At 36.2% G+C, this 27,057-nt stretch overlaps 1 protein-coding gene across 15 annotated transcripts; it reads left to right on the top strand.

Annotated features, from left to right (window-relative positions):
• The first annotated feature begins 319 nt into the window (after nucleotides 1-319).
• ODF2L (outer dense fiber of sperm tails 2 like) lies at nucleotides 320-19,182 on the top strand. Of its 15 annotated transcripts, none has more exons than XM_059854164.1 (17): nucleotides 320-428; nucleotides 1,019-1,138; nucleotides 2,420-2,569; nucleotides 4,040-4,102; nucleotides 4,335-4,406; nucleotides 6,135-6,251; nucleotides 8,345-8,530; nucleotides 9,839-9,948; nucleotides 11,371-11,557; nucleotides 12,156-12,266; nucleotides 13,508-13,612; nucleotides 14,224-14,370; nucleotides 14,922-14,978; nucleotides 16,265-16,350; nucleotides 16,435-16,597; nucleotides 17,156-17,281; nucleotides 17,942-19,182. In XM_059854164.1, the coding sequence occupies exons 2-17, from the start codon at nucleotides 1,031-1,033 to the stop codon at nucleotides 18,068-18,070; spliced, it is 1,917 nt and encodes a 638-aa protein (XP_059710147.1). In that variant the 5' UTR covers nucleotides 320-428; nucleotides 1,019-1,030; the 3' UTR covers nucleotides 18,071-19,182. The 15 variants fall into 15 exon arrangements, with proteins under 15 accessions (XP_059710147.1, XP_059710152.1, XP_059710146.1 ...); XM_059854169.1 differs by having other exon boundaries at nucleotides 2,420-2,581; nucleotides 11,422-11,557; XM_059854163.1 differs by having other exon boundaries at nucleotides 2,420-2,581.
• The last annotated feature ends 7,875 nt before the right edge of the window (nucleotides 19,183-27,057 follow it).

Genomic DNA, 27,057 nt, shown 5'->3' with positions numbered 1-27,057 from the left:
AAAATTAATGGAAACGCCCAGAAAGCAATCATTTGGAGGATCTCAAGCTCCCCAGAGCTCTCCAGGTCTATTGACAGTGTGCGCCGGGCACGTCCCGGCCGAGTAAGGGCCACAGCCGCTTCTTGAGGCCCCTTTGCGTCCCACCCGCGCGCCCCTCGTTCTCCCGGGGAAGGGGCGATGCCGCCTCGCCGGGCCCGCGGGGGCCTGCGGCCCGCACCGGCCCCGGGCAGGGGCACCGGGTGCTCGCGGGAAGCGCCGGGCAGGGCCGGCCCGGGGAGGGCATCACAGCCTACCCCCGCCGCGACAGGGGCCGGGGCCGGCACCGGCAGAGGCAGCGGCACCGGCAATGGCAATGGCACCGGCAATGGCAACGGCAACGGCGCGTTGCTCCAGCAACGGCTCCCGGCGGCGAGGAGCGGCGGGCGCAGGTGGGGACCTGTGGGGAGGAGTGCTGAGCGGCGCTGCCACGCTGGAGCGGTGCTGAGGGGACAGTGCTCCACCGGGGAGGTGCTGAGGGGACACTCAGAGGAGCCGTGCTGAGGGGACACTGCCCCGTAGAACCGGTGCTGGGGGAGCGGCTCGCGGGACACCCAGGGGCGGGAGCCGCCGGCAGCGGGCGCGGGGGCCTTTGGTGAGATGAGAGCCCGAGTGGGCCCGGGGCGAGGGCTGGGTTGGGTGACCTGTGCCCCTGAGCCTCCCCTCTTTGCTGGGGAGCGTGGAAGTGGGAGATAGTTGAGAGCTTTACTTTGTCCTTCGAGTGTATTCAGTTTTCTGCTGTGGAAGGACTTGCTTTCTGCGCACCTTGTTTGTGAATTCAGTGCTGAGCAATTGCAGATTGCTTATTATCGTGGAAGATTTCAGGTGCGTTAGCAGTGTTACATCTCTGCTGTGACTGGGGTCTACTTGGTCCCGTCCAGCAGTCCCACCGTAGTGGGAACAACCTGGCATGCCAGTAATGTTTCAGTTACTGACTCGTGGAACTCCAATATATGTTGACATATATTGTCTTGTTATACAGCATTAAATCAAAATGTCATCATCATCACAAGCACCCTTGCCTTTACCTGTGCATGACTGTACTGCTCCTTCCTTGGACTTTAATCTTCAGGAAAAGTTTATTCTTCTTCACACTGTTGAGGCAAGTTCATTCTGTTCCTCTTAGGCTTGATTTTTAAAACTGTATTTGTTTTCTTAATAAGGTTAAAAATATACTTTCTAGTTATAGATGTGAAGTAGGTGATATTTCAAAAAATGGCTAAGTGACAGTGCTGGACATGGCAACAGTGTACTGAAACTATGGCAAAATTCTTTGTTCTTTTCTGCTTACATCAATTGGCTATGATAAATGAAGCATGATGTTTAATCTTCCAAGGTGCTGTTTGCACTGGAAGTAATTCAATTCAAGAACTTGGTTTTGGTTGTATATCCAGGAAAAAGCTACAGAGAGTTGCACTGTGTTACACAAGCTGAGATCTGCCTGGTAATCTAATCCTGTAATACAAAAACACACAGACATACACATATATAAAATAAAAAACATTAGATGTTTGATTGAACTTATTTGCCTTAAGACAACAATTGGAAAGAGAGCAGTCTTCTTTCTGATTCTGTGAGGAAGTGATCATTTAAGATGGGAACTTCATGAATTTGCTGCTCATTTTCTCAATTGTATGAAGGGCAATATGGCTATAAGAACTGAAACTCTCAGTCTGACAGGCCCTTTTGATGGAGATGCACCTGGCATCTGAGTACAGGAGAAATGGATCCTGGTGGGTGGAGAAGGCAACACAATCACCTTCTGAAGAACTAATGAGTAGTCAGTGGAGTATTGAGTGGAGTAAACGATAGCTTTGTGCTTGGGGAAGGCATCAGTCATTCTGGAGTGCTAAGGTAGAGGCAGGAGAGAGGTGTTTGGAGAAGGGGTGGTGACAGATTGCTGGTGCCTGATAAGGAAGTGGGGGGCAATGGCATTCATTTAGGTTTTAGGTCTGATATGGCTCTGGACTTGCCATGGCATGGGCAGCATCATTTTCTTGAGCAGCTCGGCCTGGTGAGAAGCTTTTCCAGTTTGGGAAAAGAGGAAAGCCATTGCTGCCTCCAAATTGGAAGAAGTCTGCTGTGAAAAACAGCAACATTGGAATCTGAGCAGGTCTTGGCCTTCACCTTCAGTGGATGTAGTCTGCCTTTGCCTTGTGGATTAGCTGTATTCTGTGAGCAAACTGTTTGAGGGTACATCCTGTGATATGGCAGGCTTTTATCCTTGTTGAAAGTCCTAAATGATTGTTTGATCTTTAAACTTTCTCTTAAAGGATTCTCTGGAGGAGCTGACTCGTTTTATGTTGATATCCTTAAATTAGCAATATCAGTGACCTAACTGTGAGTGAAACTAAATGTTACATAATTATGAATGCTATTTCAGGGGAAAACACGTGTGCCACCTGGAGAAATAGGAAAACTGTGTTCACTGATTCAGCCAGATAAAAAGGATTGTCACAGAACAACAAAAGCCATCCAAGATGGGAAGTATTTTACTGATCTGATCAAAGAATCTGACAGTCTAGAACACCAAGTAAGAAAACATGTAAGGCATAAACACAGGATCACTGGAAATGTACGTTTCTAACATGTAGTCATATAATCTTCTTTATTAGACACATTGTGGGAAGATTTTTTTTGTTATGTCCCGTGCACTAAGAAAATTCCTAAAAATTTGGAAGGAGTTTGTTGAACTAAGTTTGTTAAAACAGGAGGTGGGCCTGAGTGAATTCCTGTATAGGAATAGACATGTAGAACTCACACATGGATCTCACACAGAAACATGATGGAGTGATGAGTGTAGATTGTTCTTAAAATTAAATGTAATTTGCCATTACTGACTTTCTTAACTCTCTTTCAGAAGCTAACAAAATGGGTGTTTATTCCCAAGTTTATTTCTTAATTTTGAAGTTAATTTTCAGGTTTTCATAGACATTGCTAGTTGTCTTACAAGCATGAGACTTTCTGTTGATCATTCAACAAAAAGAAAGCTCATAAAGAACAAATTGTGGGGAAGACTGTTTCCTGAGAATGGAAAGATAGTGTGAGTAATTTAGGTTTCCTGTCGCTTCTTAGTTCTGGGAAGCCTTCTAAATATTTTTGCTGTTAAATCAGTGTCAGGTCACAAAACACCATTCCTGTTTATATATTATTTTTTTTCTGACAGCAAATCTGACTCAGTATAGTCAGGAAAGATTAGGACTTCTACTGAATACAATATTTGTAAGTTTGCTGTGCATGCAAATGTGGAAATCTGGATGCAGAATTGAGGTCTATGGATTGACTTTACAGATAGACATGGGATCGAGATTACAGAACATTCTTAGGACTTACATGCAGGCCAGGATAAGATGAAGGAGTTCTAGTCAAATTTTGATACCAAAGTTTCCAACTTGAGTTTGTGGGTTTATCTTCTCATTAGTGAAAATAAAATGTCTTGGATTTACAGTCTGAAAGCCACACAAGTCTACTTTTTTAAAATAGGAAGTCATGCATGCACACCCACAGTAGGATATTTTAAAATAAATGTTTAGTTGACAATATCATGGGCACATAAATTCTACAAAGCGTTAACTCAAACTGATTTTTGTGATCTTCCATCTTATGCTTTCTGGCTCAGTCTTCAAATTCTCCTAATTAACTGAGGCTCCTGAAAAGCTTTAGCACTCAATAATAGTCTTTGAAATATTGTGAATTCTACAAATGCTTTTACCCTTTAACCATGTGCTTAAATAACACTTACCAATGGTATTTAGAGCCCTTCTAGATAAAATAAAGAAATAAATAGATGTATGGAATAACCCTGTTCATTTCTTCAGCTACAAAGTTCCATGCACAAAATAAATTGAATCTTTAGGTTTTAACTACCAAGTTGCTTGTGAGTATGTGAACTTTTCTAGATATATGTACCAGCTTTAAAAATGTAGCAAACTATATGTAACCAATTGAAAAATACAAAATCAGTTATAATCGGAAGAAATTTTTAATGCTTCTTGTGTTGCAGTTAAACAGTAAAAACATTGACACTTGGATGCAGGAGCTAAGTGAAAGTAAAATTCAGAATACCGTAAGTAAATTAAAATTTTATTCTCTCTGTTCTCTGCTGAATATCTGAAATTGGCTACCTTGTAGAGTCATACAATTTCCAGTAAGAGTGGCAAACTGGGAGTATTTGTGATTTACCATCACAAATTGGAATCTTAGTTTTACATCTGAAATGTTCATCACTGTGCATTTCTGATGCTTTTTTGTATACATACATTAAAATAATTTATTTGTTTGGTTTTTTTCCCATGAAGAATCTCAGGAAAAAAATACTTGAAAAGGAAAAACAGATTAAAGAACTTTCATCCATGCTCCAGTGTGAAAAAGTGAGTGACCAGTTCCATTAGAATGAATATTTTCTTCCAACATATTAGATTCCCAATTAAAAACTATATAAATTTTGAGTAAAACAATTCTTTCAAAGACCTATGAAAAAAGTAAAATCCTGAAAGGTGATTCCTACAGAATTATTTTAAAACCATCAAAACTGTATTCAAACCAACTAAGGATACAGTTATTCTTATCACCAATATCCTAAGGTGGCTTTTGACTTATCATTTACTGATTTGCAATATTCTGGGGAAAAAGTATTTACAAGGAATAATATGGAGTAAGCTAAACAGATACTGTTCACAGTTGGTTTCCATGGCTCTTTTAGGAAAGGTAGTACAGACAACAGAGCTAATATCATCAAAGTCTGACAAGTCTGGCGAGAGCTCATTCATTCTTTGCACCAAAAAGAAGGGGCTCAGTGCAAAAACCAACACAAAAAGGGAAGAATTTTCCTGTATAAGAGGGTACTGTAAAAGTTTGAAAGTTATTTTACTGGAAGTTTGGCAATCTTGTTACAGATTGAATACCTCCAGGGCACTTGGTGTGCGTGCCATGCCGCGTGGTTCAGTGTTAGTGAGGGACAGCATAGGCTCAGTTAAACCTTTCATGAGACAGCAGTGTACTTTGATATTTGTAACTCCTTGCAGGTTTTTAAGAGCCATGGTTCTTCTTTAAGGTTTTTTTTTTTTTTTGCTTAACCAAATGAACATATCACTTGGCTGCTGGATATTAACCTCTATTGACCAGCTGATCATAACAGAGGAGCCTTTGGGGGCTCTTGTCATGTCTTTGCCTTTATCTTGAAGTGAAGGAGCACATTTTCATGGAAACTTCTTTTTGCTTGAAATGCTGAATAGAAAAACCTTTAAAAATTCTGAAGACCCCAATGCCAGCAGACCTCAGTGTTGGTGGGCTCTATGTGGCATACCATGCCCTGACTGGAGGCTACCTAATGTTGAACAATTTAGGGTGCCTAGCATCTGAAAGGACAAATAATTTTCTATGCTATCCTCTTGTTCCTTCTTACATTAATTTCAATAAAGGGCATTTTCATCAACACTTGACTGAATCTGCCTTTCCTTCAGGCATCTATAATGAACACTTCCATTAGTACATTCTTTTAATCTCTTGCAGTCTATACTGATAACACAATACTTATTTACCTTATTACTTCTTACTTAGAATGAGCCAAATGAATCAAGCTGAAAGAAATTTCATAGAATCATCTGACCTGAGTGCTAGTGACATAAATTTCCTCTTCCCTTATGATTTACATATCCCCCAAAACTGGAGTTTGAATTAAATGTATCAATAGTTCTAATAGGAGATGGTGGTCTTTGGGATTTCATGAAGGTCAGTTCAGGTCTAGTTAGTCAGAGCACAGCTGATCAGTCTGCCTTAGTGTTAGTCATCCTGCTAGCTGGATGCCTTTCCTTAGCTGGATGTCTGAGTTCATGCTTCCAGGCCTTATTCCTGCTACTTAAACTCAGATTAAATATTATACGTAAAATTATATGTAAATTGTTTCAAGCTAGTGATTTCTGTTTAACATTAATACAGTTAGTAAAAAGTTACTGCCTGTGAATATACTTGTAGAGCATGTTTTATCTTTTCCAGGTTTTGAGGACATTCCAATGTCAGTTAGAAACTACGGCATAGTAGAAAAAATACAGAGAGCATCATACAGCATTGTACAATAAATTTGTGTTTATCTTTCCTAGATCAAGGTACAGAAATGGGACCACCTCTCAAAATCAGTAAAGGAAGTACAAGCTCACCTGCAGCGTCAGATTAAAAGAAAGGAAGCAGAAAATCATGAATTAAAAGTGAAAATGCAGGTCAAAATATTTTTACTTGTGTTTCAGTTTATTGGGGAAAAAAACCCAAAAACAAAAACTTGCTGTGACCTGTTTTGAAATCAAATTATTGGTAGAAGAAAAATTCCAAACAGTTAAAATCATAAGCATTTATATTTTGCAAGATCTGCCTGACCACACTATTTGAATTGCAAGGTTGTTTGTTGTTTTTTTTTTTTCTTTTCTCAACTTATGCACACTTGTACAGTTCTGGTGGAGCAAAGTGAAACATGCATAGACGTGTTTGTACTCACTTAACTGCACTATCTAGAAGAAAATTTCCACATAGTCAAGAGATAAGCAAGTCCCTATGGTGACTTCCTGTTCTAAGAGAACAGTGACAGCCACACCCTGTTGCTTCTTATTGTCTGTGAAGGATCGATAAGTCTCTTTATACTGACTGAAAGTAAAACACTGATGACTAATGCCTAATCTCACTTTGTTTAAGGTAGGTCAAATTATTTCCATTTTCTATTCTAAAAAGCACAAGTTAAATTTGAGTGTTTGAATCAGTTACTGGCTTTAGAAAAAGGCAAGGAGGAGGTAATGTGTGAAAGGCTGGAGCTGTATGTGTTCTCAGAATACAGTATATGAAACTTGTCAAGAACATAGGCTTGAATGAGAAAACACTGGCTAAAAACAATGTATTTCTAATTTCCAAACTCTTTTACTAGCATACATCCCCTACTAATTGAATCATTTGAGATTGTAACCCAACCTGTATCAAGGCAATTTCAAATCACATGTCTATGTCTGCATAAATGTCTCATGTTTTCTTCTAAATAAAAATTGCTTTCTTGTTCTACCTAGTACAGTTATAGAATTCCAACAACATTTTCATTAGATAAAATAACTTGATATGCAGCTGTATTGCCATTCAATCTCTATTTAAAAGTTTTGTTCATTTCAGAAATTGCTGAAGTAATTTGCTAGCTTAAATACTGGAGATGATTTTGTTAATTACAAGACAAAAGCTTGCAAAAGCTTAGCATTGCCCCTATGAAATTAGTTCTCAATTCTTATTTACCTCAGCCACTGGCTAATGCCCAAAGCACTTATTCTTAGTGTGATTCTGACCTCCTGTGGTTATAATAGGGGATAGCAGCTGTTTACTTGTACTGACAGTTAAAGAAATCCACACACAGACTGAAATTTTGTTTGCTGTGTTTATCCACCACCTCAAGTCACATCTTTGTTTATTAGGTGCCCTGTAAGCATTTATATAGGAAAACCACTTTTTATAAATGTGGGTCTTTTTTGTAATTTCCTCTTTTTTTTAAGTAGTACTTCAGCTTTTCTATGAATCCCAGTACCTGAGACTGTGTTTCATTTGGAAAACCACATACATTTTGTTTTGATTCTGTAAACGTTTTGGGGGCCATTAGCAGGACCTGTACCGAGAGATATTCCCTCATCCATAATATGCATATTTTATAGCAACTGTCAATGAGTATCTTGAATAAGGCTGGCACATTAACAGATTCAGTAGTTAACTAGTAGTACATAATGTAGTTTCAGACCTAGGCTAAAAGGAAGGAAAGAAATGCATTAATCATTCCTACAACTTGGATATTTATCACTGAACTGAGAAAGTTGACACTTACCTAAATTGCAGTATTTTGGTGGAAGAATAGTAAGAGATATGAGCAGGATTTACACTTGTCTTTATGATACTAATTGTCTGTTGGTAGCTTGGTCATTTTTGATAAGTGGATCTGAGATTCTCCTTGAAACAGTTTGGTATTGCTCTTAATGAGTATCATCATGTAATGTTGATACCATGCCATGTATGTGGAAATTCTGCATTAATTGGCAAGAGCACACAGACATGGTTAGATCGCTGTCTTTCCCCCTGCTCCTGCCTGCTCCTGCACCTTCTCAGCCTCTTCTTTCCATCTTTGTACTGACTTTCTCTCTGTGTTTTTCTTGTCAACTGTTGCACTTAGCTAGATTTGAGATCCCAAGATTATATGGAAACAGATGTTATAAATGTAACAGCTCTTCCTAATTATTTTATAGCACAAAATTACCTGTAGGGTTTGGAATTTGAATAGTTGATTTTAATTATGCTGCAGACTCTACAAAATAAAATAGCAGAGTGGAAACATCAAATTGGTGAATACAAGTGCCAGAAGTTAGCCTTAAAGGAAACAAGTGAGCAAAAGAAGATAGCTCTGGAAAAAGCAATAAGATCCCAGAAACAAAGAGCTCAGCGCTTAGAAGAAGCTGTGAAAGATATAACCTCGAAAATAAAAAAACATGTGAGTGACTATGCTGTGAGCAATGTTGTATTGTATTGTTTGAAATTGAACAACTGAGAGACTTTCACCTGTGGAAAATAGAAAAAAATTGTTTCATTATGCTGTGCTTGTATGTCTTTTGTTTTGCTGCTCATTTGTTAAGGAAAAGGTTGCTATAGGTATCCTGAAAGCTATTATTATTATTTGTTTTGTTAAAATTTAGTGGTTGTCTTAAGTCAAGAGTTTGAACATTTTAAGCTGTAGGAAGTGAGTGTCATCAGCTTTTGGTTAAACCTCTCCTGGTCTTCCTGTTAGTTCTCTATGGATAAGCTCTATCTCAGAAGTACAGTGTACAAACTGAGAATCCATGACTGAGGTTTGAAGTGTTAGTTTTCTTTATTTATTAATATGTGATGTCTCATGTGGCTACTTAGCTTTTAGTTTCTAAGCTGCTTGCTCTGAACCTTCTCAAAATCCAAGCAAAAAAATTCCTTAATCCAAGTTGTTCCTTGGAATCTTGCTTTGCCTATCAGTAGTTTGTAATAGTTCAAAAGTGCCAGCTGCATCAGAACTGTGCTTATTGCCCTCTTTAGATTTCCTAAGAAGAATGTTTTCATACTCTTAGATGTGTTGTAATAATTTTGGATATGTCAGTATTAAACATATATTTTTCCACTTAGTGTATCAGGAGATGATTAATAATGGTTTTTGTATTCTTGGATCTTTCTGAGAAGACAGTAGTGAATCTTTAACTAAAATTAGCAGTACAGAGGGACAGCAACTACCTCCTGAACTTCTGACATTTTGTAGTCGCACTTGTTTCTTTCCTCATTGAAATCCTGGTGTATTTTCAAGATAGCCTGTATTGGTTAATTATCTATATTCATTTAAGGGATTTTGCCTAATGTTTCATTTCTTACCTAGCTAGCATTTTTCATTCTTAAAATATTTTGACACAATTTTATTCATTTCTTAATTGATATAATTTATGTGTAGTAGAGATGTATTAAAGACAATTTTTTTTGATAAGAAAAGATTGCCATCTTAAATTTTGAAATGTTGTATTCTACAGTTGATATGCAGTACCAGTGTTTAACTATGTCTCTGCCTTGAAAGTAAGTCTATACTTAGATTTTGAATTTTTTAAAATGTGGGTAATTTTGTTGATTTTATTTTGAGATGAGAGAAAATTTATATTGATTTGTATAAGGGAGATCCAATAATACCATTTTATATTAAATATCTCTATTATCTAAAATTTGTAGAATTAAATGGCATTCTTCAGTGGCATTCTTTTATTACATAATTTATAATTTCTGCATTCTCTAGGAAGTCAAACTGCATGAGATACTGTCAGCTTCTGATGTCTGGAAAAACCAGCACGGTGGAATAGTTGAAGAAAAGACAATGTTAGAAGTTCAAATAGAAGATCTTGAGAAGTAAGTTGGACTGTTGGCCTTTTTTGTTTATTTATTACTGTGGTCAGAGGGTGCTGTTATTTAGTAGTGCAAAACTCAGTGTTGACAATGTAAATGAGTTTATTAATATTTTAAAATTCTGAGCAAAATTTGGAAGTCAGAAATAAGAACAAATTTCAGATTTTTAGCCTCTTCTCTGTTGCATTTCACTTCTTTTGAAGCTCAATTCCCCTTTACCAGTAAGGAACATATTCTTTTTCCTGCATACTTCTGATCAGCCTGAACTTGCTGGCAGCTGCTATGCGGCCTCCACATAACCACTTATTTAATAACTGATTCAACAGCTTGAGTGTTAACCCTTGTGTTTACAGAATAGAAAAAGGTTCTTTGTCTTGTAGGTCCTACTTCAGACTAGTGATGGCCAAATTATTTCAGTTCCACTAATGTCTCACCTCAGCAGAGGATAGAGAAGGGTTCCTTTCAGATGCCATTTGAACAGTTCACTCATGTAAGGAAAAGCAGAACAAAATTATCCAATCTTATTCAAACTACACAGTCAAATCTTAATGAACATGAAGGGCATGCTATTTTTTTGGGCAGACAATGACAAATATCCTTTTACCATTTCTGTTAGTAGAAATATGGACTATAATTTAAACCAGCAAAAGAAACTGTTAGATGCCTTTATTCTAGGTCTGAGACAATGTTTATTTCACAGAGAACTTGATTCATGCTTAAGTATTTAACAGCTCACATTAAAATGGCTTGAATATTTTGGTTTTCTCCCAGAAAATCTGGCATTTCTGGAAATACTTGCAGCAGATTTTAAAATTTAACCACAGGGCAGGTAGGTGACATCAGTCCAGAAATCTGTCTAGCCCGCTGTTGGTCCGGTGTATATAGGAAGGCATCTAAGAAAGAACAAATATTCTGTTTCCAGCTGGTTTTTGCTGTTTTCATTTCAGCTGAAAATACAAGTCTTTGCTTGAAATGTGCCGTTCTAACAAGACTTGTTCTACTAAGCAATGTGTGGCTGACTAAACAGCAAAACAAATTTTGTGAACTATATTAACCAAAAAAAAAGCAAAAAATGAGGCCTAACATTATTTTCTGCTTTTAATAATAGAAAGTGACATTCCTAAAGTAGCTAAGGAGTGTTCTTAGTAGGACATTATGTGATATACCCTATAAATTCATTATAATTATAAGAGCTAAGACACCTTCCTTGAAGTAGAAACTCTCCTCTTTCAGAGAGTTTATTTCAGAATATAAGTAGATAATCCTTTCTTTGGATGCGTAAATGCGTTCCCCCTTTTATTTATATATATATATATATATATATATATATATATACACACACACACTATGAAGGACAATGTGTTAAGGTTCAATATATATATACTATGAAGGAGAATGTGTTAAGGTTCAATTTAATTTTCATAGTGAGAGTTCTGGAAGCATTGTGTATTATAGAGAACTTGCCTGTCTTAAAAGTCAGATCAGAGGCCTGATGGAAGACATAGAAAGAAGGGAGAAATGGAGAAGAAACTCAGAAGAGGAAATTCTTGGAAAGCTAAATTCTGTTAACTCTGAAAATGAAAAGATTTACCTTGAAAACAAAAAATTAAAGGTGAGATTATAAATCATTGTTGAATGGCTCTACATTTCTCACACATTAATGAAGCAACCATGGTAATTCTCTTAGGACCTTCTGTCTAGACACCTCAGACCTACAGAATAAGGTTTGCCATCCCTTTATAATAGTAAGGACAAATGAGATACTGAAAATTTTCCAGTGGAAATTTATGGCAAAGCTGGGATCAGGATTGTCTGATGATATATCTGCTTAATCAGGATGCTGTTTATTTTACTGTCAATAACTGCACAATTTCTTAAGTAGAAATTGTATTTCTTAAGTAGAAATTTTTATTTCTTAAGTAGAAATTCTTAAGTAGAAATTGTTCTTTTATGTTTGTTAAACTTTCTTTCAAATGAAAGAATGGAGTTTAATTATTAATTTCAATTTTGAAAGAGTTTGCAGATTTTATCATCTAAGTGTTCTGATGAGCTGACAAATGAACTATAGACTATCATTTTTGTTTGACAGGAAAAATACTTACATCATTCTTCCTAGTGCCAGCAAGTCACTTGCTGGTAATATATTGTAGAATGCAACTATTATTTTAGTAATACTCTGAACATTTTTATATTTTCTATTTTTGATCAAGGTTTCCCTTGCTACTTTGGAGAAAAGTACAGTGTCTGTTGAATATGAATTGCTTCATCTGCAAGAAAAAGCAAAGCTGCAGGAAAACCTTGTAGAACAGAGTAAAAATGAGGTGACTTACCATGTTTGAAATCTTCAAGTATGTTTTTTTAAATTTGTAAGCCATTTTGAGGAAATTATAAAGGTTTTCTTTGTAATAAATCAGTTTTGTTGTCATGGGGATTGTAATATTTTTGTAATATGGAGTATGAAAGAAGAAATTGCTGTTACAGACCATATGGAAGAATAGTCTCCACACAGTTGCAAGTACAAGTAACTAAAGGCTAAGTAGCCACATGAGACATCACATATGAAGCTCGAAGCTTCAATGAGCTTCGAGCCCACTTGAAGCTCATTGAAGCCAACAAGACAAAGTTGCTTTGACAAGATTTGCTTGTTAAAATGCAGATTAGGTGACCCAGTAAGCTAGATAATTAAAAAGTTTGAGTCTGATGTCTTCTGTGGATATACTGATGATATTTTACCTCTACTTGCCCATATTTAATCTTCATGTTCCTAAGAGCATATCAGTATTCAAGTAAGCTCAAGAAATCCAAGTTCATTCAAGAAATATATATTAGGGTTATGAGTATAGGGTTATATGAATTGTTATTTCAGTGGGTAAATCCACATAGAAATACCAGTGAAACAAAGAAATCAAACTTATAATGGGCTTTTTATCAATTCATTTTTTGTATTTGGCTTTATTCAGACAGAAGTTTTAGAACATTGATTCAAATATGTATCTATTTATGCTATAGGATAGACACAATTTCACTGACATTCTTCACTTAGTGATTTTTTTTAATCACTGCCAAGAGAAAAGAAAGACATCATACAAAATCTAGAGTAGAGCCAGAGGGCCTTGTCTTTGGAATGCATCATCATAATTAAAGTTGCTGCCAGCTTCAAGATGGTAGATGTAGTTCCAGGTAACAGCCAGCCTTAAGCAGTGAGGGGAGTGCAATTCTCTAGCTCAGGGCTATAGTACCTCCACATGGGAAGTGTCAGTGACAGTTGTTACATGGGGACAGAGGTGTGAGTCACACTGGCTGCTTCTACAACACAGCTGTAGCTCATTCTCCATTGCTGATAACACATTGCTCATATGACAGTCCTCTTTACCTGGTAACCCTTTTGTACTTGCTGTGACAAGTATGATAATGAAAATAAATAACTTCAAATAATGACAAATTTTGAGATACTATTTAGAAGTCAGAGGTTTTCCTTTATGCTTCATACTAATGATTCTACCTTTTCTATATTTAAGTGAAGGACCTTGCAAATGTATGTGAAAAATGTATGTTGTCCTAGGCACAAAAAAGACAAATTGCTGTGGAAGAATTGAAATCCAGATATGAAAGAGTCTTAAATGAAAACAAAAATATAACAGAAAACAAATGCTTAGAAGCAAATAAGGTAAGTTTTGCAGTAGTAAATAATGTTTCCAAATAATTCTGTGGAACACAGATCTTTTCTACATTTTTGTGATCTTGTTAGAAGTCACAAGGTACTGTCTCTTGGTTTTAAATTTCTGAGAGTTTTACTGACTGCTATCTGAAGCTGGTGCCTTTTGGATACTACACAATTGCAAACAATTGAGCAATAATTTCTAGTGCAATTACTAAATAGTTTGGCTACTAATTTTGAATTCCAGAATTCGTTTATCACTTTCAAAAGTGTGATTTTATTGTTGATGATTTTGAAACTATCTTTTTGACAGAACAGTTGTGAAAGTTGTACATGAAAGCAAACCTATTGTAAGTTCTTTTCTTTCTAACTTACAGTTAAGATTGAGACTCCATACAGAGATGAGTTATAAATTTTTCAGCAGATGGAGCTGAATACTGGGAGACAGCACATTCCTAAGTGCCAGAAAAGAACTTGTATCTTTGTCAGTATTTTATAAAATAGGTGACATGTAACTTGCATAGAATTTTAGCTTTATTACCTACATGAAAATCCATTAAGTAATACAATTAATTTATGGTTTTACATTTACATTTTTCTCCTGTGATGCTACTATGCAGGTGAGGCACAAAATGGAGGCTGAGTTAAAGGAGTTAGGACATGTTTGTGACTTGCTGAAAGCAGCTGAGGAAAACCAGCAAAAGCTTCTGTCCTGGGGAAGGATCTGTGCGCAGAAATGCAAAACCCTCAGGGAGCTGGAGCTTCAGGTGGTTGAACATGGTGATTTCTAAAGATTAATGAGAAAATTATGTGGTAAAATGTCACTGGGGCATTTTACTATTGGTGTTTGTGACAGTGGTGAGGTTTCCTTTGTTATTTTCTTAATAAATCAAAATTTCTGTGGAAATCTTCATAAATCATAAATCAATTTCTGTGGAAATCAGATAATGCAAATAAAACTGTTGCTAACTGTATTTATGTGAATTCATTATGTGGTAAGACTTGTAACTTTTAGAATGAGTATATTTTTGATCTTTTTGAATATTTATGTCCTGAGATGTGTGGCAGAATTCTTCCCTGGAAATAAATGTGAGTCTAGATATTTTTTGTATCTGGTAGAACAATTTAATTCTACATTAGTTTTGTTTTTAATGGCAAATTTATAAACCATACAACATTTAATCAGATAAATTATATTCTTGATGATGTGTAACATTTTAAAATGTTTTAGTTGAGTAAGTACTTTTAAAATATGCTTTAATAGGATAATTGCAATTTTTAGCTGTATTTAACACTAATGATTGTATTTTCTCTAAAGCCTGAAAATGAATTTTCCTGGACTTTTTTTTTCTCTGACATCAATTTCTATGGCAGGGTAGGTTTGGAGGTTTTTTTTGTTGTTGTGTTTCGTCTTTATTTTAATGTGCTTTTAAGTTAGAAGAGCATAAATGACAAATTTTTTCAAGTTAGTAGGGTGGGAAAGGGGCCTAATCATCCTGCTATGTCAGTAGGAAAACTACAGCTGAAGTACTGTGAGTCTCTGTGGTCCTATAGACTTTATATAAAACATTGCTCTTGATTTTTGATTCTTCCAGGAATGTTCATAAACTCTTAAATCAAGAACTTAAACAATAATAAATTTTGAGGTGCAAAATTTATATATCATATAAAATGATGTATGTAATTTTAATCTAACTATGTGTTTAATTGAAAAAGTGCAGAAGAACCTCTTAAGTGTAGCAAAATAATTGGGAATATAATCACTAGTCTGGTGGAACAGTAGTGAAATTTCAGCATTAGGTCTTAGTGATTAATGTACTTTACCCTTGACTCTATGACCAGAATTTAGGAAAATTGATTTTGGAGCAATTGCTTCCTCTGCAGAAAACCTCTCCTGGGTTCAGCTGGACGAATTTCTGCTACTACCTGAACAGCCTGTAATTCTGATAAACACAATCAGGCAGATGAGCTCAAATTGCTAATTGCTTGAGGTAGTCCAAAGAATGGTGGTGGTCACCCCTTTAAGTGATGGCACCCACAGGCTGTTGAAGTGCCTGTTTATTGCTAACATGCTGTTGATGGGTGGAAGAAGGAGCAATAATCTCGTTGCTACTGAGATTTGAAAAAAAACATGTAAAAGTTTAGCACTCTGGATGCTGGGCAGGAGAAGACTGTCTTCTTGCTTCCTTCAGCTTCTGCTGCTGATGTATCTCTTTTCATGAACTTGTCTTTTCATTCTGAAATTCTTTGCCAGTGCTGCACTGTTCTCCTGTGATAACCATATGTATGTGCAGTGTTATTTTTATGCTTCCTGTGACTGTAGTGTGAGGGACCCTTTTTTGCTGGTCCTAATACACAAGGCTGCATGAGCAGCACATGGAGTTTTTTAGGACTTTGTTACATAGCAGGTTTTCAGCCTTAAAGCATTCACACTAAATTTTAGTCTCCAACTTTAGCTGCATTTTACTAATTTAAGATAATTTTTCAAGGTACAATAACACAAGATAACATTTACTTGATTGTAATATAACATTTGTCTGAATTAACATAGCATTTATCTGAAATTTAATTTTTTGATGGAATTTAATAGACAGACTTACTTTACTCCAGTAAGATCCTGCATACAGGTCTTCAACTAGAAGCAAATTTTCATTTTCACAGGATAACCATAGTGCAACCTCTATGGGCAATCTTTGCCTAGAAGAAGAGATCTGTAACATTCAGAAGAAATATGGAGATCTTCAAAGGTAACTTGAAGAATCTGATTAAAATTCATTCCTACACTTTTCTGCTATAGAGAATTATAATGCACTGATCTGTTTTGTGTAAAGGCAATTAGGACAGATGGAATATCAGAATGAAGAACTTGCTTACCAGCTCAGGAAAGAAGATGAGAGTCTTCAGAGCAGTAAATTGCAGCTTGAAGAGAAAATTGCAGAATGTAATGCATTGACCAGACAACTTGAATCTGCTTTGGAAGAAGGAAGAAAAATGGTATTGGTGATTTAATGCATCTCTTAATCTTGTTTGCTACTTTCTGTGTAAAAATAGCATTAAAAATTAGCTTGAGAAAAGTTATGGGACAAGACTATTTTGAATGTAGGGAGAAATATTAAACAGTTACTGTGAATTTCTGCATGTTTTAAATAAGGATGGAACAATTCATTTTCTTTATCAAGTTTGGATACTATGGAAATAAATACCAAGTTTCAATTTACCAATGTTTTATTATCTTTTTTTTTAATTGACAAACCAAAATTCTTTAACCACCTTATATTAAATCCCACATATATGGCAAAAAGTTTCTAAGCTTAATCTTATCATTTCTTTTGTTAAAAAACCCACAAGAATGTTGGTGTTGAAATCCTTCTCTTTTTAGAGGAAGATTTTGCATTCATTCTATATTAAGCAGAATATTATAATTTGTAGAAATTTTGTATAATAGATAAGTAATTATACTATATATATATATATATATATATATATATATATATATATATATATATATATATATTGAACATGTATATTCTTTCTCTCCCATTACTTTTATAGGTAGCTGAAGAATGGGAAAAAATGTCATACAAAGAACAAGCCTTTCAGACAAAACTGCTACTTCTCGAAGCTGAAGTGAGAAAGAGGCAAGAAGAAAAACAACAACTCCTCTGCTTATTTCACCATGTGAGTAAATAATGTTGTTTGTGATTTAAGAAACCACTTACCACATCAGCATTTACAAAAACAAGTTCCTTTGACTGAAAACACACTACTAATACAGTTGAGACACACTTTTCAGAGCAGTAAATTAATTCAACTTGACAATATACTTTGTACATTGACATTTCCCATCAACCTAGCAGATGTCCAGTCTAACTAAATCACTTGAATAACATTGAGTTTGCAACTCTTACTCAGTTGAGTTTACACAGCAAGACAAAAAAGAAAAAAAGTATGAAGTTGCAATTTCCCTCAAATCAAATGTGTTCAGTAAGCATATCTACATTTGTTGAGATGCATAACAATCCCATAATGATATTGTGATAACTTCTTTTACTTTCCTGAGTTAATGACAGTAATCTGAATTTACAATTTTTATAAATGATTGTAGGCCTTTTTTTTATTTTAAGTCTATCCAAACATGTTCAGTTTGGTCCTGACTGAACATAAATAAAAGCTTCAATCCTTTGAAGCTTTTTTTAACACCTTTGCTTTTGTGGAGCCTCTGAAAACTTTTATAGGTAAATAAAGCCATAAAAATTAGGTACTTTGTATCTTAGATTATTATTTTAATTGATTTATACTTTGTTTCTAAGTTTCTATGCATTTTTCTTTTTTCATTAGAATGAAAAGCATCATGAAGTACATTTGAAAGAGCTGGAGAACAGCCTACAGAAGTCAGTGATCAAGAACCAGAGCATCCAGAATTATGTGCAGTTTTTGAAAGATGCATATGTAACAATGTTTGGCTGAATTCTTTAATCTATGTTATAGTAGAGAAACTTGTCAAGATTGGGCTCCCAGTCTTGTTGGAGGCAAAGCCATTGAGGCCTTACATTATTTTGACAGATTCAATTTTATAATGTTAATTCTTCTCTAGGAAAACATCTGTTGTGGGCAGGAGAAACAGGTCAGCCATTGCTGAGGGTCCCACTGGCTGGGCACGTGGGGAATGGAGCTGATGTTCCTGGCAGAAACCATTGCATTATCCATGGCACAGCAGGGCAAAGGCCAAGTGCATGGCAGCAGCAGCAGCAGGTGTGTATGTGTGGGTGTGCACACAAAATGGGTCTGTGAGTGTTCTGGCCTGTAAAATCTTACCTGAGTCCTTTTAGTCCATGGTAAATGCAGGTGATCACAGATCATTATCTTTCAATTCAGTGATATCTAACCTATTAAAACAGGCAAAAACTGAGGTCATTAGGTTCCTTCCCTTTTTTCCTCTGCAGTTTAGCTCCAGTATAGCCCTACACAACATGGGAGAGCTGCCACTACAGGGCTGACCCATCCAGACACTTTTCTCTACATCTCATCATTATGATCAGGAATATACTATAGTAGCATTTTATAAATATAAGTAGGAAAATTTTTTAGATACAGGTATAGTTTAAGCTCTGAATGTGCTGATATATCCTGGTGACACAGCTCCAGTGAGATATTTAAATATTTGTCTGAGTTCAGGAGCAGCTGTTCAATAAGACTGACTTGTGCCTCAAGTAAAACACATGTAAATATTCAGCTGATACAGGATTAATACAAGAAACAATTCCTGATCTAATTTCAGTTCAAAATTCAAATTAGTTTTGTAGATATATGCTATGATTTTTTTTTTAAAAATAGTACATTCAGTTAAATATATGCGATTTACAATGTATACTTAAATAATATCTTTTTTTTTGACCAAAACCTTAAGTTTGTTTATGCATAGGCAATACCCATTCTATTTCATTGTTAGTTGTTAGTAATGTGTTGAATTCGGACCTTTTTTTTTGCAAATGCTTATCCATCTTAGCAAATGCTGATGTGTGCTAATGATCTGCTTCTGTGCACTTTTTAAAAATAAAATTGTCATTTATTCTATATGACATGTTAGTAGAAAATATTTATTTTGAATTTGGGGGATTTGCATTACACATACACACAAATATTTGGATTCATTTAGTTGTGATTGTGCTTCTTATAAAATATCAAAACCTTTTTGAAAGTCATCATGTATGAAGGAAAGTGTTCAGAAATAAATTTTTCAATCCAGTGCATGAGTGGTTTTCCAAAGCTCATACTGAAAAACTGTGCACCTTTCATTAGATTTTGGTGTTTTCCTTTTTAGTTTGTTTTGTTTCTTTTTATGGTTCTCCATTACCTTTTTGTTTGTGTGGGTTTTTTTTTTTTTTGCATGGTAGAAAAAGGGGTGATAGTCACAAAGATCATTTGGTTTTACTCAGCTCCTTTTTGAACTAGTGTTAGCTTATCATGTCTTTTGCATTTTAAAAATTAATTAAGGACAAGTTATTGTGGATTGTTTCTTTCTAATAAAGAAAATAAAATTTTGTCTAACTACTGAGGGATCTAGTATTTACTTGAGATTGCTGCTTGTATTTTTAGTAACTGTGTAATATATAGCTAAATTAGTTGTTCCCTTGTTCATTTTGCAGTATAGAAATCTGCTGTGCCACAAAATTCTTGGATACAGCTGCACTGATTTGACTGCATTTTGGGATTCTACTATTTTTCTTCAAAGCAATTTATTATTACCATCTGCATCAAGTAGCAAAGTGACATAGTTTGATAGTAAGAAATAGACTAATTATGCTTGCTTTTGGGGGTATTGTCATCTCTAACAATTTTAGAAGTCTTTGGTAAGAATGGTGTGGCCACCATCTCACCTCAGCCTTTTTTCTAATGTGCTTCTAATTTGTCATTTCCCAAAGAAAGCTGAATATGCTGTTGCAGTTTTCAAATACAGTCAAATGAAACATCTTATTGCTGTATGGACAGAAAAAGTACTAAACCCAAAGATCCTGATCCATACTGTGCTTGCTTTTGTGATTATATTTTTAGTCAGATACTGTTCTTTCACACGGCCTTTAGCAAGCAGGAGTATTTTTCTTCTGCTGTGCAGATAGTCCTTGGCAAGAAAAGCAGTAAAACCCAGAAATTCTGTATAAAAGTTTGACCATGCTTTCAGTGATGAGCTCCTCCAATAGAAGGAGATTTTATCTGGTTAAGAACAGAGCAGAGAAAGAAAAAAAGATTCAAACACTATATTCGATATCCCAGTGTATTTAGATTTCCTAGTGAGAAGCCATTTTTACTGTAGGCTTACTAAGATACACAGTTGAATGTACATTGTGTGTGTTGTAGAATTTTTTGATTTTGAAAGGGTTTTGTAGTAATTTTTTGCAGAAGCTGGCTCAGTATGATCCAAGGTATGAAGGAGAACCCATGGCTGAACTGATGCCAAGTGTTCTTGTAAATTAAATTAAAGCCACCTGCAGCATTACAGTATTCCCCCCCCCCCCATATCTGTATATTGGTTTATTTGGTTTATTTGCTACCCATGTTAATTAATTAGTTTTTTGGGGGTTTTTTTTGTTGTTTTTGGTTGGTTTTTTTGGTGGTTGTTGTTGTTGTTGTTGTTGTTGTTGTTGTTGTTGTTATTGTTGTTTGGTTTGGTTTCTTTTGCTGTGGAGTTTTCCAGGAATGACTTCAGTCTAATTGCTCTGGATCTGCTTTTACATCAGTTTCTTGAGACTCTGCCAGCAGAATATGCACAGTTTAACAGGATGCTTCAATTCTTGACTTTCCTGCACACACAGAAGGTAGCCAGGAGTTAAGGAGCTGTTTGGGTGAGGATGAGTATGCTCAAACCCCTCATGAGCAGTGTGCTGCTGCTGGCCAGGCAGGAATCAGCTGAGCAGGAAGAAACAGGCTCTGGGAAGCAAATCTGACTGTTGCTAGTAGCTTTCAAAGCCACATTTTAAAATGTGGTTCAGAGATGACACCACATTTGAATCTGTAGGGTGCCCCTTTGTCAGCGTGGGATACACTGCTGCACACATTTCATAATGGGACAGGATTTTGGAATTATAATAAATGAAGTGATTTGAGGTTGTGACAGATTCACTTTCTAATCAATACATTTATATGTTCAATTATAATTTCATGGCTTTAATTAGGTTAAATTGTAAGCATGTAGAGTCCTGAAACTGGCAGATCTTAATAAGCTGTCCTGGATTCCCTACTCCCTACTTGCAATTTTGTATGCTTTAGATTTGTTAGTGTGTGGGAACACAGAATTTAAACCAAAGAGCATAAGGCTAGGGCTACTTGGGACCCTACCCCTTTAATCCTGTCTGCCAAGTAGTTTATTTGTGGCTTCAGTTTGTTTCCTGTCTATGTCTCAAAAGCTGCTATAAATTCTCCTGTAAGATGAAGTCTTTCCAGTAAGAGCCGAGATACTCAATTTTGTACTGGACACATGACTCCCTAGGGGATATCTTTATAGAAGGTACACAGTGATCACTGAGCTCTGTATGAATGAGTCCTCAGTGGAATGTGATGGGTTACTAGCCCAGCAATCCTTTTGAGAAGTTATTTTGCCTATTTAATAGTGAATGAAATCAGCATTTGGCTATGTGGGAAAGTTTAGGGAGGGACTACAGCTCAAAGTGTCTTCTGCTGGAAACGTGTCCTGTATTCTGACTCAGAAAACAGCCAGATTAGACTTTTTGTGACAAAATCACTTTGTTGATGATCTTCCTACAGGAGAAATGACATGGTTTCCTCCACTGATGAGCTGTTTAGCAGTGTAACATCTGTATGCAGCTCTTTCTGCTCTGGGGGGCCTAGAGCTGGCCAGCACAAACAGGGATCAAAGCAGGGCCCCATAGGAAAGGGTTGTGCTGCATGTGAAGTAGACACAATGATTTCATACAGATTTTTTTTTTTTTTTCCTCTTCAGTTTCCTGTGGATCACTTTAAGGTTGACATAGCTCAAACTTGTATCTTAAGGCCAGAAAATTGAGAGCATTGTGTTGACGTCCACCAAGTGGGAATTTAAGAAGTCAAAAGCCTGAAATTACTACAGTCATGCAGGTCATGCATTTGGGTTTAGAATATTTTCCTGTCTACTTCTGGCTGAGCAGCAATCACACAGCAGCTGTCACTCAGTAGTAAAGCTTCCAAAAGTTGAAGGTGGCATGTTTTATATTGCCATCCATATCTATCTGAACCCTTCACCCAGGATTTCTGATATAATGCTGTTGGCTTTCAACTTTTAAATAAGACTGTTACAGCTACTAAGAGTCCAAAGGCAAATCATCCTGGTGATAAGTAAATCATCCTCCCTCAGATAAATATAGTGCCTTTAAAGAGCTGGGTTTATTTGGAACATTATATGTTTCCAGGAATTAACTGACTTTTTTTCTTGGAGTATTTGAGAGATGAGATCAAATACCCGATTAACATATTGTAATGCTTTCTTGGCACATTAATCTACTTAATTTGAAAGCAATAGGGAAAAAGTAGAGGCTTTTATGTGTAGAGACTGCTGCAATCCTGCCTCCCTCTTGCAGCAGAATAAACATAGCATTTTGTTGGCTGTAAAACTGTACCTTCCAATTTATTGACAACATAAATATTTCATGTGCCACTCTGCCTTTTGGTAGTGCTACTAAAAATTGAAACCAGGTCTTACTGGTTAAGTTTTGCGTGCTTTTCGTCCAGTTCAATCTTTCAAACAGATCTTTGATAACATCTAATTTCTAGAGCAGCTGTTAAAGATCCAACAACCATCTCCCAGTCTCCCATCAACATTTCAGGCATGTGGAGCCCTTGTTCATTATCATTGTGACCACATTCCTATTCTTAGCAAAACTTCTCCTTTGCAGAGCACCCTACTCTGCTGTGGCAACAGTCCACTTACTAATTTACAACTCCACCCACTAAATGCCGCTGTGAATTATAAACTACTGAAGTAAACCATGTATTTTTAACAGCCTCAATTTTACCATCATGGCTGTTTATAAAAGTCAAAGACAGTTTGGAAATGCAAAAATGCTAAGTTGGCATTTCAGGTTGTTCTCAGGACACTTGCTGTTCCTCCACAGTAAGGTTTCCCCTTCTTCTCTCTCCTTGAGAATATCAGTATATTAATATGCTGCAAAACACAAACTGGTTTATATTAACATTTCACTCTCTTTCTAGAGGAAAAAATCTGGAGAAATCTGAAGAAAGAGCCAAACTTAGGATCTTTCAAGTATTTCTGCAAATCCTTTGTAAGAGTGGAAAAAATATCCAGTTTCTTTCCATTTCGAATAAATTTCCTTCTTTTATTAAGTCTTGTTACATTAAGATTGTGGTTCAGGAGAAATTTCTCATGGTTATTTATGAATAGACAAAAATGGAATTCAAGTTCTGTGAGTGTTCAAATATTGTTCTGACATTTATTGTTGTCATTCCAATCCTTTGTAACTCAATGCAGTTACAGTCAAGCACCAACATATTGTGAAGCATGTGTGATGCAGGAATAGACATTTATATATTTCTTTGCATACTTGTATTTCATGGGAGATTTCCCCAGACAAAAGCATTCAGAGGTGGCAGCCCTGTGCATTTCTCTTTGAGTGTACACATGTAATAATGGAAGGGAAATCTCATCTTCTAGTGACATGTTTCTAATAGACCCATCATTCCAAGATCTAAAGCAAAAAGAAGCTCAACAGAATGAAATAAATCCCAGCAGCAGAAACGAAAATTCAACACTGCTGTGTAGCACAAGATAATCTTGGAATCCTCCTAGGTACTGTTTGTGGATAGCATTCTTGGCAGGGTTCCACTCATGAACTTACTGTGTTTGAGCACTACTCCCATCTGCTAGGGATACTGAGGACAGTGGTACTGCAGTTCCTAACTTTCACAAAATACTGCTTGCTAAGTTTTAGCTTTTCTGGCTTCAGTTAATCCAAGTTAATGTTTGGAAAAAGGATAATTTTTATAAAATAACCCTCCTTTCTTTCTAGCAGCTTAATAATTTCTCAGTTCTTAGTGTTATATCTGGCTTCAAATGGTGAATATAAAATCTTTAATTTCTCTTTGTCTTGTCACTGTATTTAATTAACTACAATTTTGTGTTAAAATAGGAACCTTTTGGCAAACTCACATTACTAGGTCTAATTACTCTCCACAGTTTCTAAAGGACACATTGTTGATGTGGTTGTGCTTTATTTGAACAATGTGGAAATTCTGGAAGTGGCCTCCTTCTTTTTAATTTTTTTCCAGGCAGAAAAATCAGTTTTAAATAATTTTCTAAGACCTATTTTGGAAGCCAGATCAGATTTACACTGGAGTCACCTTTGCACACATTAGAGTCTAATGCCTGAATACTCTAGTCCAAGTGAAGATATAATGTAGCCCCAAGACTTATTGCTCAATTCCATTTTGTCTTTGCTTTGCATCTTGCCATTTCATCTGCTGTGGAAATTTCAGAAACTCTGGATGTACTTCACTGGCATTATATGACTCTACAGTGAAGAGTTTATTTCAAACAACCATTTCATTTTTCTCAAAAATGGCACATTTCAGTGACAGCTGTAATTTGGCCAATCAAGTATCAGAAACAAGGCAATCATGCCAAAAATTCCTCAGGGTGAACTCATTCATTATTCTCTGGTGATAATTTTCCTCTTTGCCTCAACACAGGTAGCCCAGATCTCACAGGTAGACTACAACAGCAGCTGCCCCTGCACAATGTATTCTTTCCCAATCTCCTTACTTATTCAGGATCATCCTAAATTTTCAGGGTTTTCATGTTTGTTTTTTTTTTTCAAAACCTTATGGTTTAAAATCTTATTAGTCTCACAGTATCATTTACTTAAATAAAGGAGAAATGTACTTTAGTGTAACTATTACCTCCTGGATAAATATTGGTTTATAGTAGTGAACCTCATACTTCATTGTGCATGTCAGACTTCACTTCCACAAAATATGAAAAGATGCATCTAAGAACTGTACACTAAACATGGATAAATTATTGAGAGTTATGTCCAAGGTTGCCAGGTTTGATTCCAGATTTTAATGATTTGACATCTGCTTTGATCTAGAATGATATAAATTGAGTACTTCCAAACAGAGATCAAAATGAAGACTCACATGCACTTGCAAAATCGTGTGAAAGAACATGTGGATTACAGAGGTCCTTCTGAGGTGAATGTCCAAACTGTATGCTTTGAATGGATGGCTAGATGTGGATAGTTTTAGGTGCAATGTCTGACTGTGCTGTCAAGTTGCTTCAAGAATAAGATTATTTATTTTATTTCTTTTATGATAGATGAGGCTTCTGGTGGGACATATGTGATCAGACTTCCTGCATTATCTTACCATTTTATGTATTTGATTAGCCATGCAGAAGCTTAAGTTCTTGAATCTAAAAATCTGGAATTAATTATCCTTGCTTAACATTTATCACACTGCAACAGATTATTCATCTTTTGAACTAGATTGTTTCCATACCAGTATATTACTCAAGATTAACTTGGCCTTATCAAAATTTTATTAAATTAAAAACCATAGCCCAATAACAGAGGTTTCTGGGTCACTACCCGTCTCAGGCATTTCCTTTAAAGCAATCAACTGCTATCAGTAAACTGCTCAGTTTGTTCTGAATCTGCAATGGCTTTTCATGGGGTTGCTCATGGAAGGTGCTCCCAGCCACTGGGACTGGAGAGTGGTTCCTGTGCTTAGAGATGGAAGCACACATGGTGGGGATTCCCAGCCCCACACTTGTATAAGAGTACTGCATCAGAAATGTGCAGACATGTAATGAATCCCAGGCATGGACAGAAACTTCAAAAAAACAGGAGGATTGTGAGCAAAGTGAGAGTGTGGATGTTTGTGGTTGCAGCTATTGTGCCCCCATGTCCTTTTGTCTGGCATGCCCACTATTCCTGGCTAAATGAAATAATACTCTCATACAGAAATATCTTCGAACATTTGGTTTCATTCCTCCACTTACCCTCCCTTCTTTAAAAATAATGTTTTTTTATTTCATGAGAAAAGAAACTCAATGGGAACTTCAGTATCTTTACTTGGAAGTTCTACGCGATTTGCGCCACACATCCTCAGACCTTATTGTTGGTTAAGCAGAAACAAAGGCAAAAGTAAGTTTTAATTCACACAATGTGTTATATTAAATGAGGCAACTCCTAGTTCTGTGCTCAGTCTCCATCTAAAACATTTTTTGACATTATAATAGTTACTCTTAGAGTCAGTGGACAGGGGTTTATTAAAACTCTAGAGGGGTTTTGCCAGTGACATCAACATGACCAGGCATGTATCAGATACTTTTCTACTCACTGTATGCAAGTTAAAAAAACTTTTTCTGAAGCTGAGGCTCTGCTTTATTCAGAACTGTAGACAATTGTGGATTTATTTAACCCAAACATGTCCAGGGATGTCACACCTTTTTTACTCAGTGACACTGTTCAGGGATCCTCAGCTTGCCCACTTCTAAATGTCTGTATTAAGTGCTCACAGAGCCCATGGGACAAAAATATCCATTCAACCACTTAAATCTGTCCAGAATGAGAAATTTTACCCTGCATAATTCAACATCTGAATTTGGCAGTTTCGGTGACATATTGCACCACAACTAAATATGTCCTTAATAATGGGAAATTCATAGGGTAAGGCACCTGGTAACCATCTGACAGTGTCAAGACATTTGATATTAATTTTAGAGCTCTTACTGTTCCACTGTGTAAAATTTAGTGTTACCATCTTCATATTTAATTTGCATCTGTGCTGGCAAATATAAAATTTATCTTTGGACTGCACACCTGTCTGTGGGTGACAATTGATGTGGCTGTATTTTTAAAATTACAAACAAGAGACCGAGCATTCATTTGAAAGCCACTCAGGAGAACATATTACTGACAGCTGTTTTATTCTCTAGGTACTAAAAC

Source organism: Haemorhous mexicanus, chromosome 9 (genome assembly GCF_027477595.1).
Source record: "Haemorhous mexicanus isolate bHaeMex1 chromosome 9, bHaeMex1.pri, whole genome shotgun sequence".
NCBI classification, from domain to species: domain Eukaryota; kingdom Metazoa; phylum Chordata; class Aves; order Passeriformes; family Fringillidae; genus Haemorhous; species Haemorhous mexicanus.
Note: the sequence above shows the minus strand (reverse complement) of the source record. Positions and strands in the feature narration are given on the sequence as shown.

Bases quoted from the DNA above. Each gene is read 5' to 3' on its own strand.
- ODF2L (XM_059854160.1), top strand. From the start codon at position 1,031: ATGTCATCATCATCACAAGCACCCTTGCCTTTACCTGTGCATGACTGT. The intron at 4,103-4,334 runs GTAAGTAAATTA...TTTCCCATGAAG, and splicing joins AAAGTAAAATTCAGAATACC to AATCTCAGGAAAAAAATACT. The intron at 12,267-13,507 runs GTGACTTACCAT...ATGTTGTCCTAG, and splicing joins TAGAACAGAGTAAAAATGAG to GCACAAAAAAGACAAATTGC.